This window comes from Terrapene carolina, unplaced genomic scaffold (genome assembly GCF_002925995.2).
Source record: "Terrapene carolina triunguis isolate 2854851 unplaced genomic scaffold, T_m_triunguis-2.0 Scaffold191, whole genome shotgun sequence".
NCBI classification, from domain to species: Eukaryota; Metazoa; Chordata; order Testudines; family Emydidae; genus Terrapene; species Terrapene triunguis.
Window position 1 is genome coordinate 2,108,901 of NW_020664542.1, and position 15,149 is coordinate 2,124,049.

The 15,149-nt window shown below is 47.5% G+C and overlaps 1 protein-coding gene across 1 annotated transcript in view; it reads right to left on the minus strand.

Annotated features, from left to right (window-relative positions):
* Positions 1–2,246: 2,246 nt before the first annotated feature.
* Positions 2,247–15,149, minus strand: part of PKP1 (plakophilin 1) — a 49,528-nt gene continuing 36,625 nt past the window's right edge. Inside the window, exons 10-14 of the mRNA XM_024224332.1 lie at positions 11,026–11,179; positions 10,129–10,315; positions 6,368–6,452; positions 5,122–5,225; positions 2,247–2,428 (exon numbers count right to left, since the gene is read on the minus strand). Coding sequence (XP_024080100.1) covers positions 5,154–5,225; positions 6,368–6,452; positions 10,129–10,315; positions 11,026–11,179 — 498 coding nt within the window. The 3' untranslated portion in view covers positions 2,247–2,428; positions 5,122–5,153. The remainder of the gene's footprint in view (positions 2,429–5,121; positions 5,226–6,367; positions 6,453–10,128; positions 10,316–11,025; positions 11,180–15,149) is intronic.

A 15,149-nucleotide genomic window follows, 5' to 3' on the forward strand; every position in this document is an offset into this window, starting at 1 on the left:
GAAGCTATCTTTTAGTTTTAGATAAAATTCTCTACTGAAGTAATGGAATTTATACTAGGTATGGATCTGGCCCTTTGAGTTTAGTAATTACTAATAAAATCCTATCGTCTTTATAAAGTAACCAATTACAGCTATTTGTGCCTTAACTAAAGTGATATACTAAATTCTGCTACTCTACAACTGACAGTGGTGGTGCCTTAAAATAAAGGCACAGTATGTCAATGAACTGCAAAATTACACTGGGATTCTCTCAGTCTGCCATTGATGCATTTAACAGGTCAGCAGGTTGTCCCTATTAACTTTACAGCTATGGATATTCAGCTCCAGAATTTCAAAGGAGTGTGCCCCATTTACACACGCAACTGCATGCACAAACTGTAAGCGTACAGTTGTTCAGATTGTGCCTACAACCACCAGTAATGAGAAATGTGATGCCTGCCAAAAATATGCACAATGCACTTTAAAACCGAAAAGATATCTTGCACAAGCAAAGTTTGCTGTTCTCCTAAGAACATTTTGAACCACATAAATGGACGGTTACATATTTGAAAGGTATGATGGCATCATGTCCCTGGGCCAAATTCCCTCTTGAGACTGGGACTATGATTTTGTTTAGCCTACAAAGTTCACAAATCCACCCTAGGGAGGCTTTATTCTCCATCTGTTTCACTTGGCTGACATCCTTGCATAGAAAGTTCAGAAATAAACATGTATGGGTATAGGCAAAGAGATGTTGCTCATCAAGGTGCAAAGGGTTAAAAATACCTTTTGCATCCCAAGTGAAAAATCAACTGGCTAAGAGCTTCCACTCTATCATTTCCTTCTTGCCTTTTTACCCTGGCTGGAGACCCCCCTCTCCATTCTACTCCAAAAGGGTGCAAGTTCTGCCCCTTTGCTCAGACCTAGAGAATAGGCATAGCAGGACCAACCTAAACTCGGTGAGCCGGATCCCAGCTACTGTAAACTGACAAAACTCCACTGCTGATAATGGAGCTATGCTGCATTGCCCCAGCTGCGGAGCTGACCCTAGACTTTTGCCTCCCAACAAAACACTTGCATTATTTTCCTTCTCTCACTCACTTCCTTAATGATTTCTTTCCAGGAGCTCCAGCAAGCCCTGGAATCTGTAGAATGACTTGCTTGTGCTAAGCAATGGTGTCACATACAGGACACCTAGCACAGGCCTTCTGCAAATGTATTCCATTGAACCTAAACCTTTCCCCAAACAACACATGTTCGCTCAACTGCACTGGAGATAGTGTGGACTTTTTCAAAAGAGCAAGACAGAGCCATCGGTTTCATCCTGTTAATGTCATAGAAGAAACGATTGATTAAGAAGAAATTTAGGTCTTTTCTACCACATACAGGATGAACTGGATAGCATCTGGGACCAGAAAGTATTCCAGACTGTCCTTCCTTAAAGAGCTCTTTTTAACTTCTTTAACCACTCAACTACTACTATTTTATGTTGGTTTCTACCAACAGTGATAAAACAGCTGTTTTTCTTTGCCTTTTATCCCCATTTAGTGTGCACAATGTCCCTGGGAAACAATGTCATGTCCCTTTGTCGAGCTGAGCCTATCTAATGCCAAGCTTTGCCAGTTACAGCATTATTAGGAAAGCAATGGCGGTATTTAGTAAGATACGTGTCTTTTATGTTTGCTGTGGTGTCTTAAATGGTTTGTACCCTCAGCAGCTTCCATGCAGTAACATACAGCTTATGAGAAGATTTTCCGAGGCCCTGCTTCCAGTGATATTTCTCAGACATGAATTTGCTTCTTGAGATTTAGAAACCATGTAACCTCTGAGAGAAAATATTTATCTCTGAATATGAAAGCTGACTTGACAAAGAGTCGAAAGCAGAAAGAAGCCCATGTCCACCAAGTTTAGAAATAACCAGCCATCTAAAACATTATGGTTTGTATCTGTCTACAATGGCCATCTACAATGGAATAAACACATAGCATATAGTTAGTAGTTTTACACATTTGCATAAGAATGGGTTGTGACATGGGTTGGTACAGTTGTGTTTAGTGCATATATACATACACACATCTATATGGTGGGATTTTCGTAAGTGCCTAAGGGGGTGAAGGTGCACAACGCCCATTGGCTTTCAGTGGAAATTGCGGGATTAACTGTTTTAGGAATATCTTTGGAAAATCCCACTGTGTGTGTGTCTGTGTGTCTACACACACACACACAATTTGAAAAAAAGAGTTATTGACATCAGGAAACTTTAAACTCAAATTCCTCCTCCCCCCGCCCTCCCCCCAAAATGCTTTCAAATATCTGTATCAACCACACAAAAAATGTTATATTTAGTTTGCTTTACAGTTGGATTAACTCTATAAACACTGTATATCTGTAATGTCCTAACTAATCCCTTGAGGATTAAGTCATTCCAGACTCGAACCAACGACAAACTCTGCAAGGGAAAAACAAACAAACACCTTGATTACTCATTTCAAAATGTCTTTTTCACATTCAGAAATGTCCTCACCCTTTGACTCGCCGTAATCCCCACATCCTTTCCCTGTGCTGTTCCCCTCCCCTCCCTGAATCTGTGGTAAAGTTACAAGAAACTATCAGACCATGATTCTCAGCAGAGATGGTCAAGTTATTCTAGGGTTACCATATTTCAGCACTGAAAAAAGAGGACACTCCACGGGGGCCCTGGCCCTGCCCCAACTCTGCCCCTTCCCCACCCCCGGCCCCGCCCCAACCCCGCTCCTTCCCCAAAGTCCCTGCCCCAACTCTGCCCCCTCCTCTGAGCACCCTGCATTCCCCCTCCTCCCTCCTGCTCTGATCTTGGTTGGGGGTTGCTAAGTGCTTCCCTGCTCCCCACTTACCCTGCAGCCCCCCCGCCCCTGCAGCCTCTGAGACCCCTGCTCCCCACTCGCCCTGCAGCCCCTGCACCCCCCGCCCCTGCAGCCTCTGCTCCCCCCGCCTGCCCTGCCCCTGTGCCCCCCTGCACCCCTCCGCCCCTGCAGCCTCTGCGCCCCCCCACCCCTGCAGCCTCTGAGACCCCTGCTCCCCACTTGCCCTGCAGCCCCTGCACCCCGCCGCCCCTGCAGCCTCTGTGACCCCTGCTCCCCACTCGCCCTGCAGCCCCTGCACCCCCCAGCCCCTGCAGCCTCTATGCCCCTGCCTGCCCTGCTCCTCCTCGCCCTGCAGCCTCTGCACCCCCCCACCTGCCCTGCTCCCCCGCTCTGCCTGGCAGGGGCTTCAGACGCTCAGCGGCGACCGGGGTGGCGCGGGTCCCTGCAGTCCTGGCCGCAGCCTCCTTCCTGCCGCTGCCGAGCACGTTCCCTGGCCTGTTGTCCCCGCCGGAAACAGCTCCTGCGGCGCCGGGTTCCAAGCCACGCGGGACGACGGGGCCGCAGGAAGGGTCCCCCAGTGGCCGAGGGGGTCCCCGCCCGCGAGGGAAGCCCGAGCCCACCCCGCCTGAGCTCGCTACAATGTAGCCGGGGCGGCTGGGCTGCGCTGCGGACCCGGCGGATCGTGCTGGGGCCGGGCGGACCCTGGCTTATGCCTCCCTATTTCCCCGGACATGTCCGGCTTTTTGGAAATTCCCCCCAGATGGGGATTTGAGCACCAAAAAGCCGGACGTGTCCGGGGAAATCCGGACATATGGTAACCCTAGTTATTCATCACAGCTGAAATTCACCCCTGTGCAGGGGGACTTGATTCCATCATTTTTGCCCCACCACAGGGACATTTTGGGGGGCCCCACAGTGTTTGATCACACAGGATATACCGCAGAAGGGGGCGAATTACTAATTTTGGATGCCCCAATTTCTGGGGTGCCCAAACTCCAGATGTGAAAGGCCTGATGTGTTAGAGATGCTGAGCAGCTCTGGTTCACTTCAGTTGGAGTTATGGGCAATCAGCACCTCTGAAAACCAGGTTCTCCCAGTGGCATGCGATTGTGCATTTGCATCCAAAATGGCATCTTCTCCACAGCATGACATCACGCACACAATGCGTGTGAGGCCACGCTGTGCAGAGGATGTCATTTTGTCCTACAAAATGGTGTCCTCTTTGTGGTGTGACCTCACAAATGGTGAATGCAGAAGATGTCATTTTGTTTGCATGATTGGGGACTGGACAGAATCATCCCATGGGCACAGCCGGTCCTGGGGCATACAGTACATGCTTTGCATAAAATGACGGCATGCCACTGGGCCCTACGTCTCAGGTTGCTTGACCAAATATTGAAGCAATGAATTTTAGTGAGTACTTCAAAATCCTGGTAGCCTTAACCTCTCAGCCTTGGCTTCCCTAGCTGGAATATGCAGACCCAAGTACACTGCTTAGCTATCTCAATGGGCTTTTCTGAGGATTAATGAGGCTCATAAAGTGCCTAGAAGCTGTTAAGTGCCATATTAAATTTGGGAATCATTCCATGCTAATCACTAGGTCTGATTAATGTGACTAGTGGTTCAAGAACTGACATGTTCTTGGAGAGGGCTGAAACAGAAGCTGCATTGCCCAATAATTGCATTCTGCAAACTGATGTTGAACAGTTCATATTCTAGCTTGGAAAAAAGGGTCAAAGCCACTGAAGGGCTGTCCTGGTTGTAGACAGGAGGTTTCATGGTCACATCACATGCTCTGTTCAATGTGCTTGGCCCCGTCCTACCAACCTCATCTGTATAGCTGTTACACCATGTGAGTCGGAAGGAAATGACTTCTCTACATCTTAGACCAATGAGGCAATTTCTGCATTAGAAGCAGCAAGAGTTGATGATTGGAATTTTTTCCTCCCCTATTGAAAATTTTGACTGTTTATTGAAAAACCAAAAACTGGAAATTTTTGTTGGTCTAAAACTAAGTTTTTGGTCAAAAAGGTTTTCGATGGAAAGTCAAAAGTTTCTTTAAAAAGCACTTTTAGTGAAAAATGTCACTGACTCAAAAAAAAACCACCCGTTTTCTGGTGAAACAGGATTTTCATGGAATATTTGCAATTGGCCCTAGAACCAGCCTCACATGCTTACCAAATGTAAGTGAGCAAAGCAGCATTTACATTACATGACATGACTGCTGCTGGTGTCAAGGCACCATCTTGTTTCTCCTTGAACACCATGTTTTTTCCAGCAGTGACAATCCCCTTCTCACCTGCAGGCTGAACCTGTGCTGAAGGTCTCTTCTTAGAATCTGGAAGACAGGGTCCTGAAAGTGCTCCCGGTTAAGGATCCCAACATGTTCTTATCAAATCCTTGCTGCAGAATGAGATGTGGAAGTTATTGGAAGGCAGTTAATGCAGATAACTTGCAAATCAATAATTATCTAATGTCATCACCCATGAGTCAAATTCCTCTGTCCTACCTCAAAGACCACCTGCATCCAGCAAGTAGGCTGCGTGCACTCACTATGTCCTTTGCAGAAATGTTAATGTTGCATGCACCTTGTGCAATCTTTTGCCTGCACAAAGCATGCAATGTGTATGCAAACAGTCATAGTTATTGAGGGAATGAGTCTTTCCTGCATTGTCTTCCCTCTATAGGTAGCAGGACCTCAACCCGCCTTGCTGAGGAAATATCGTTGCCTATACTGGAAAGACAGTAAGGATCAGGTATGTATGATGCACATTTGTGCAAGGACCATGTGTAAAATATGCTAGAGTGACACTGTCTTGTCAAATTGGAGGTGGAATTGATGTCTTAAGGAGGGCTGCCATAAGGTTAAAAACAGAAAAAAAACCCCTCACCATCAACCTTTGTGTGGATTTGAGGCCCACAAGTTGCACCCATTTTCCACATACTGCCCCTTCCCCTCAGTCAATCCTTTTACTCCCTGCTGCTGTTGGCTTTCCATGGTGTGGGGAGGAGAACCCCAGTTTGGTGAAAGAAACCAGTCTGGAGCAAAGAGGCTAGTTCTGACTCTGCAGGTTTGGGGATTCTGTGGGGAAGGAGAGGGGACCTGACAAATGCTGGCTGCTTCTCTTGTTGTTCTAATGATTATTCTGTCACTGAAGTAGGGGAGGTGACCACAGGGCAGGTCTGGGGACAAAAGAGGAAGTGTGGGAATAGAGAAAAGGAACCGTTGTTGGGGGCTGTCGCAATCACTTCTCCTCTAGCCACACAAGCTAGGGACTCCGTGGAGCTGCTTCTTCCACTCGCGCTGGCTTTGCACCAGTGGATCTGCATGGGCCTCAATGGAGTTATTTACACTAGTGTAAACGAGAGGCAAATGGGGCCCATATGTTGGTGGGCAGCTCTAAGGGCACCCTCAAAGCCCCAGCTTTTCTCGTAGACACTGGCAATATTCAACACTGACTTACATCCCTCGCAAATTCATTGACCTCAGTGGGTGAATCCAGTTAGCTGACAATCAGGACAAGGCTAACACTTAGCTTTCTCACCTGTTTGAGAATGCCCTGGAGCTCCCTGTGTGACCACAGATCACCCAGCAGGAGGCGAGCGGCTTCAGCTGCTTTTGGACAGGAGCTGGAAGGATGAAAGAAATCCAGTGAATCTTAGCTGGCCACAGCCCACCAATGCCCCTCTCAGCATGGTGTGAACCAGCTCCACTATTGCAGAGGGTTGGCCAGCCACAATGGAGATCATTCAACTACATGCTCACAGGTAGCCTTGAAGACATCATTTGGGCAAATGCCAAGGAGGGACGGGGATTTCTGGATGGTCCAAAGGGGAGTAACTCAGAGGAATGGGAGGAAGCTGAGCTAAAGGGACACTTCTGGACTGTCGAATCTAAACAGCTGCAAGATAGGAGGGAAATGGCATAAGCGCCATTATGGGACTACTTTGGAACTAGATAGCACAGATCACTCAGTAATACAATATAAGGAACAACCTCGCGCGCTTCGTGGGGACAGCTGAGATGCGACTTAGAAGAAATAATAACAATACAGGTTGAACCTCTCTACTCCGGCACCATCCGTGGTCCAGCATGATTTTATTTGGGGTTTTTTATGCTTTATCTACTTATTGCCTTGTGCAATACAGTAAATTTGTATAATGACACTAACACTTTGTTATGAAGAGAGACAGTAATTCTGGGCTAGGCAGCGTTGCAAGCGGTGTTCCGTTTATTCGCCTTGGTGAGATCCAAATAAAAAGGGACCCGCTCGCTACAATATTGACCTCCCGTGGTTCGGCAAATTCTCTGGTTCGGCACCGGTCAGGTCCCAAGGGTGCTGGACCTGTACTTGTACCACCCCTGAAATCCTTACTCAGCAAAAATTTGTGGGAGTTTGCCCAAGTAACAACTTTGTGAACAAGACTCAGGCCTTCAGGCATTTGCTGCAGGTCTTCCTAAAATTTTGGAACACTTCAGACCCAGAACTGGATCCAAACTTCACTGCTGGCTCTGATCGTTATAACAGGCCCGATATAAACCCTGACCACCCCAGACTTTCAGAGACTTCTGACCCAGTTCATACTCTGCAACTTGGCCCCAGCTCTAGCCAAAACCTGGACAATGAAGTGCTAGAAAGCAACTCACGCAGCTCTAGGTGTGACGCAGCTGTGTGCACATGGCCACAAAAATAGCAGCAGCAGCTGTTGGTCAGACTATGTGAAATGAAGTCAATTGACCATTGGTAAAAACAACTGACCCCTCCAAACACTTTAAAACAGGTGTGAAAATTACAGGCAATGATTTCTGCTGAGAGAGAAGGTCAGTTAATACTAGGGCCGATGTTTAAAGTGGATGGATTTTTGACTCTGGAAATCTTTCGACCTGTGACAAACTGGAGGCTCTACCCAGTTAATCCCCAAAGGAATGCTGCAAACCTGTAGCAGATTAAGGGTCTGATCCAATTCCTAAAGAAGCTTTCCATTGACTAATGGAAAGCTGGATTGGTCCTTATTCACCAGAGGTTGCAACAGTCCCTGGGAGGTGGGAGATCCCTGTTCCGGTCCTTGTGCAGAGGGGGGATTGGAACTCCCCACAGCTTGGGCAGGTAGCCAGCCACAGGGGACAGAAGAGTGATTTGCATTTTATTAAAAGGGCCCAGAGATGGAGGATCCCTGTTCAAAATCCTTCCCCTCAGCAGGCACAGAGGGGAGTTGACCAAGGAGATCCAGCATCCCAGGTGAGCACCCTAACCACTATACTATAGACAGGGCCGGCTCCAGGCACCAACGAAAGAAGCAGGTGCTTGGGGCGGCCAATACAAAGGGGCGGCACTCAGTCCGCTACTAGGGCAGCACATCCAGGTCTTCGGCGGCAGGTGCCTCAGTCCCTCTCTTCCTCTTTGAGCTGCTGCTGAAGAGGAAGAGAGGGAGTGAAGGACCCACCACCGAAGAATGGAGCGGCGCGACTGAGCTGCAGCCAAAGTGCTGCCGATCGGCTTTTTTTTTTCCCCCCGCCGCTTGGGGCGGCAGAAAACCTGGAGCTGGCCTTGACTATAGAGGGGTTCACATGCTTAGCCCAATCAATGGTTAATTAGAATGGAACAGCTTCAACAGGACAGCCTGCAAGCGCTTGCTGTTTCAATCACTTCTCCTCAGGCCCACGCAAGACTTGAACTCAAGTCTCTAACACCGTAGGGATTTACCCTAGCAAATAGGCTACAGAGGACTTCTAAGGCTTAGGCCCAATTAATAGTTAGTTAAAGTGGAACAGTGTCAACAGAAAAGCCAGGGCAGGGTGAGAAGAGCATTATACAAGCTTTAGCAGGTAATAGTGCAGTGCTTGGGTGCTGCTCATGAAGTCTGCCCACCCATTCTGCGCTTCCTGTCGCTTTTCCCTGTGTGCCTTCTCCACAGCTCCAAATGCTTCTCTGACTGTCTGAGCTTTCTCCAAAACGAGTCTCATCTCATCTTCTGGGAGAACCTCATTGCTCCTGCAGGCGCCAAGTGCCAGCCAGTTCAAGCAATTCTCTGCCTCATTTATAAGTTTGTGGATTCTACTGCCATGGTTATATGCTTTCCTCAGAGCCTGGCTGATGACTGAAGTACCAAGTGGATAGTGCACTGGACTGTGACTCAGGAGACCTGGGTTTGATTCCTGACTCTAGCATTGGCCTGCAGGTTGACCTTGCCTCAGTTTCCCCACCTGTAAAATTAGGATAATGATCCTGGCTTTCTTTATCAAGCACTTTCTATGAGTATTGTTAACAACAACAATAATGCTGGGAACCCACAGCTATAGCACCTAATTGAATAAGAGGTACACGGGATTCATAACAACATCACTGATATTTAGGGCTGGGATTTTCAATGGAAGTTAGGTGCCCAAATTCCTATTGAATTTCAATGGGATGTAGGTTCCTAACTCCCTTAGGATATGACTACGCTGCAGCTGGGTGGTGTGACTCCCAGCATGGGTAAATAGACTCACACACAAAATAGCAGTGCAGAGGTTGCAGCATGGGCAGTGGCTCAGGCTAGCTGCCAGAGTCCAAGCCCACCTGAGCCCTGGATCTGAGCTCAGGTGGCTTGCCTGAGCCGCGGCCCCTGCCACAACATCCACACTGCTAGCGTTAGCAGCTCCAGCAGAGCTAGTGCGAGTCTGCCTACCAGGGCATAGGCTCCCATGCAAGCCCCAGCCTAGATGTAGAGGGGTCCTCCCTGAGAAGTTAGCACTTCCCATTTGTCACCACAAGATGGTACCGGAGATTCAGCAGTAATCTCCCATAACAAACATCAGAGGCTTCTCAGCCCCTACAATGTGATAGTACCTAGTGACCGCTGGGCCTTTAACAGTGGTCACTGAACAGCATTGCATCAGGAATGCAGTTGTTCTGGGCCCAATGGGCATGTGCACAAGTTGGCTGCATAGAATCATAGAATATCAGGGTTGGAAGGGACCTCAGGAAGTCATCTAGTCCAACCCCCTGCTCAAAGCAGGACCAATTCCCAACTAAATCATCCCAGCCAGGGCTTTGTCAAGCCTGACCTTAAAAACTTCTAAGGAAGGAGATTCCACCGCCTCCCTAGGTAACCCATTCCAGTGCTTCACCACCCTCCTAGTGAAACAGTTTTTCCTAATATCCAACCTAAACCTCCCCCACTGCAACTTGAGACCATTGCTCCTTGTTCTGTCATCTGGTACCACTGAGAACAGTCTAGATCCATCCTCTTTGGAACCCCCTTTCAGGGGGTCTCTTCATATGCTTGCACATGGTCCTCCAGCCTCCTCCTCACCATCACTCACCCATTTCGGCACAGGTTTACTACATTATTTAGCATGCTGCTCGTCAAGTAAGGCTTGGCCATCTGCGGGTTGGACATGATTAGGTTCCGCATGGTGTAGCAAGCAGAGGACATGATATCTCCAAAGTTGCTGTTGTTCCCGGACTGGAAGGCCAGGAGACGGGACACATCTGGAAGCACCTGGGGAGCTAAAGAGGAGGAATATTCCAATCAGGACTGAAATAAAAACCAGTGCAGCTCAATCAGATACTTAAGTACTATGCAACAGAAGGGCTGCAGAATCAGGCCCTAAGTGAGGCATTAATAATCACACAATAACCGCTATGGCCTAGATCTCAAAGCTATCTATGTGCCTAACTCAGCGGGAGTTACACACCTAAATACCTTTGAGGATCTGGTCCTATTTGATCTACGCAATAACGATGAACATGGCTTGGTGTCACAAGCGGTAAGCCTCGGGAAACCGTATACACCACCCCAAGAAGCCAAGTCCAACCCAACCAGGGGAAACACTCCCTCTCCCAGAAAGAGACCCAGAGAAACCAGCTGATCTATCTTATCCATGAAGCATGCCAGGGATCAAGTGAGAGGCCCACTAATGGGGTGAGGTAGCATTTGTTAACCAGACTGTGCACTACTCCAAAAGACATCAGCTGAGGGTTCCTTATGGTGGCTATAGCCCAGGACAAATAACATCTCTTGGACAGCGTCACAGCCCTGCTGATCACCAGCCATGGGGAGGGGACATGTGACATCAGTGCATTTGTTTGGTGAATCTATGTCCGGTGGTGATGCTTGGCACAGTTCAGCTGATGGGTTTACAACAGAAGGTGGGCTTGTGAAAGAAGGGGAGAGGCTAGACAACCCCTCAGAAATGGCCTTTATGGAAGCTCCTTACCCATGGTTTTGTGGAGAATAGGATGCCGGGACATGTTGCTCAGCAAGGAAGCCCCAGATCGGACAACTTCACTGTTACTGGATTGGAGGAGCCGTGCTATACGAGGCAAACCCTTCTCCTTTAAGCCAATCAGCTGGCTCATTGCATTGGACATCTAGGGGACAAATTAGAATTTGTTAGTGACGGCCAACCCATGCAGGCCAGGTGTATTCTATGCAGTATTTCTGGGTATAAATGCTATAGACAGGAAAGTATAGCTAGGTAATACAATAATCATCAATATCATACTGTAGCATCTTGGATCCAAATCCTCAAAAGGTATTGAGGTGCCTAACTCCCATTTATTTCAATGAGAATTAGGTGCCTAAACACCTTTGAGGATCTGGATCTCTCCTATGCATCCCTTTCTGTCCATAAACAACTTATATTAGGGGCTGGAGAGTCAGTTCTCGCCTCAGCCTGGTTGGCCGGGGGGGCGAGGCGGGGACACAAGGTGGTGAGGTTTATGAGCTTAAATCCTATCAGCATTAATTGGAGGGTTTTGAGTTTCATGCACAAACTGCCCCTCTCCTGCCACCCCTTGCACCCCAGGAGGAACAAACCACTTCTTGTACAGCTAAATGATACTTTTAAAAAGACAGGAGCTTGCATGAAGTTCTGTCCTTGTTTACAGTGGTGTAAATCCAGAGTGAATCCATTGGCTTGACGCATGCCCAGCAACTCTGAAAATCAGTCCATTTAGGTAGGTGCCTACATACGGACACAGGAGCCTTGTTTTTTGAATTCTTGGCCTCAGAGACCAACATTGAACAAGCTGCTAAACAATTTTATGATGTTGCCAGACAGCTGCATTCTTTCTTCCAATAGGGGCATGTATTATTGGCACAGGATCTTTTCTCCTCTCGGGTAATCAGCTGCAGTGCTACCACCCGTGCATTCTACTGGGTTGAGATGACAGACAGCTTGATTGCCCTCCCTGAGTGCAGAACAGACATGTGCTGTGTTACTTAATGGTGCTAACAGGATTGAGGTAAGTATCCCAGGACACTGAGGAGAGAACAGATCCACAAGTCTGTAACCAAAAGGGCTAAAGGATTCCATTCTGCAAACTCCCTGCACGTAGAATTCTGTCGCCTTCAATGGAAGATCTGTCCGAGGAAAGCTTTTAGGATAGGCTTTGCAAATTTCCTTTGCAAGTTTCTCCCTTACAATGTTGAGCTCATTAAATTTCACATTTGCACATGAAAAGATATTCCCATGAAAAAAAAATCATCTACTTCTATGTCATTTACGTGCTGCTTTTGTTTTATGCTCTGCAGTTCATCTCATGGCAAACCTGCATTACTCTAGGAAATTTTGGGAGGGCAAACAGAGATCAATATAAGGAAAAATGCTGGAAATCTTAGTTGAAAGGAACATGGATCTAACACACAAGGCATTGTGTGCCTCAGATTTCAGCCAAAAAACTCAGCTTAACAAAATGAAGTTTATTAATTGCATACAAATACCACATTTCAACAAATCTCTATAGAAGAGACCTGGAATCTTCATGGCAGGAAATCTGAGTACGGTGATTGTTCCGGTAATAGAATGCTGAACAGTGCAACACAGTTTAGCATTCCATTCCATCTCCCCCTTTAAGTTCTACATTCCTACCATTCACAAAACTCTACCTTCCGGAGTCAGTAACTCACCTCACCAATCTCCCTTTTCCTTTGTTGACCTAAGCTACATAACCAATCCCAGCTCGAGCCTGGGATTTTCAAAGGTGTCTAAGGAAATTAGACACCCAGCTCTAAAGGAGGGGGAAAAATTCGTTTTGGGAAGGATTCTGAAAATTGGCTTTATTTCGAATCGGAAATTCTCTGCGAAGGAAAAATCTGAAGAAAAAAGGGGTTTCAGGGTAGTAGGAATGTTCATTTCCACAAAACCATTTCTTCTTGAAGCTGACTTTTAAAAAAATTAGTATAATCTAATGTTTTTAAAAACTGAAACAAAACGTCATTTCAACATGAAAAATCAAAACGTTTTGTTCCAAAAAACATCAAGACCAGATGTTTCAACATTGTTTTGGAAGAAAACCACAAAAATAAAGTACTGCCAAAGTTCTAGTGAAATCAACCTGATGTCATAAGCATTTTGATTTAGGCAGAGCTGCATATCCCAGTGGCATGTGGTTCCATCAAAGTTTCCCAGACCAGCTCTACCCAACTCCCATTGAAAGTCAAATTCCCGATGCCCTTTGAGGATCCTCACCCCACTGACAAAAGGGATAATTTTCTCAAATTTGAAAGAAATCAAAGCTTTTCATGCCAAAACACTGAGCAGCTAGACACGCAGCAGAAGACTTCCCCTGTGTCATCATCAGGTGGCCTTTGGGTGGGATGCCGTAACACACGACACGTCTCTGTGCTGTGTGCGCATGGGACCCCAGTAACAAGCGAGTGCTGAGAGAATGCAGAATCAGTCAATGCTACACTCGGCTGATGAGGCAACTCATGGTGTTGGAAACCATCAGGTGGTCGAGGGACATCTCCATAGAACACATCACAGGACATCGGCAATACCAGGAGGGATGAGCTGGAGTGCCGATGAGAAGCGCAGTCAGGAAAGTAACAAATACTTTCCTCGTGGATTTTTATTTTCTAAATGGGCAACCAACCTAATTCTCAATTACTGAGGGACAATCTCCACTCATTGATATATTTTGCTTTCCACAATCAAATCTCTGTACAACTTTTCATGAGTGATGTACCTGAGTATTCGGATTCTAATATCTAAACTGTATTGTTAAATCTATTCACCTAAATTTGGGTTATTGCTGATTATGTGCTCTATGTATCATATGACCTGTAAAAAACTAACTTTGTATTTGTGGATAATCTAAGCACTATACCTAGTTGTACAGACACTCTTTTCCCAACCTATGTATTACCGTATATACTCGTTCATAAGCCGAATTTTTTTTAGTAAAAAAGGGAAGCATCAGAGAAGGGGGTCAGCTTATGAGCGGGTATAGAGAGGGAGAGGTGGAACACAGCCCGCCCCAACAGAGGGGGCAAGGAGAGGCAGCACAGCCAGCAGAGCCAGAAGGGAAGAGGTGGGGCCAGAGTTTCTCCGCTTCTGGCCACGCTGCTCTCCCCCCAGCCTCCGAAGCTGTGCCGCTTGGCCCCGCCCTCCGGAGCTCGCTGCGGCCGCACCTCTCGGCCTTCCGGAGCAGTTCTGGCCAAGTCAGAGATGTCCTCCCCTGGCCCACCCCAGCTAAGATGGGAAGGGATGGGATGGGGAGAGTGTGGGGGTCCCAGGCTAGGGGTGGGGTCATGTGGGGGGTGGTCACAGGGGTTACTCCCCTGACCCCCAGCTTCTCCCCCCCAAAACATTTCCCCACCAGTTGCTGTCCCGGACTGTCAGGGTAAGCAGCTGGCGCGCCGGGACACTTTGTTTACTTAGGTTTACCTCCATGCCTGCAGACGCTCGAGGTAAACAAACCGTCTCGGCCCACCAGTGACTTATCCTGATGGCCCGGGAGCCAAAGTTTGCCAACCCCTGAATTATAGGGTCGGCTTATGAATGGGTCATAAAAATTTTCCATTTTTACTTATCCATCTTGGGGGGGTCGGCTTATAAACGAACCGTTATCTATCTAGCCATCTCACTTAAATTAAAATCAACAACGTTTAGGCAAGAACAAGACCAGATATTTACCATGCCCATCCCCTATTTTGCACACACACAGACAGTGTCTTAGGCCCAATCCTTCCTACCTTGGCACACAGACCTCAAAAGGCAATACATCTAGGGTACTTCTGCTGGGTGAAGGCCATGAAGAGTGTGTGCTGTGCAGCTATGCCCATCATTGCTAGTGTGGAGGAAGGTTTGAGGTGTCAGCCCTAGCCAGGGGAGTGTTGAGAGTGTGTCCAGCAGATCTGTGGACTAAATCCTCGGTGCGCTCTGTGTCGGATGTGTGCGGGCAATGGCATTAGAGTTTAATGCTGTAGTAGAAACTGTGGAGCAATTCTACGTGTGCTCTGCAGTTTAGAAGAGGTATCTGTCCCCCTGCAGAGCCCATTGGGCTGCGTGTGTGTGTGTGTGTGTGTGTGTGTGTGTGTGTGTGTGTGTGTGTG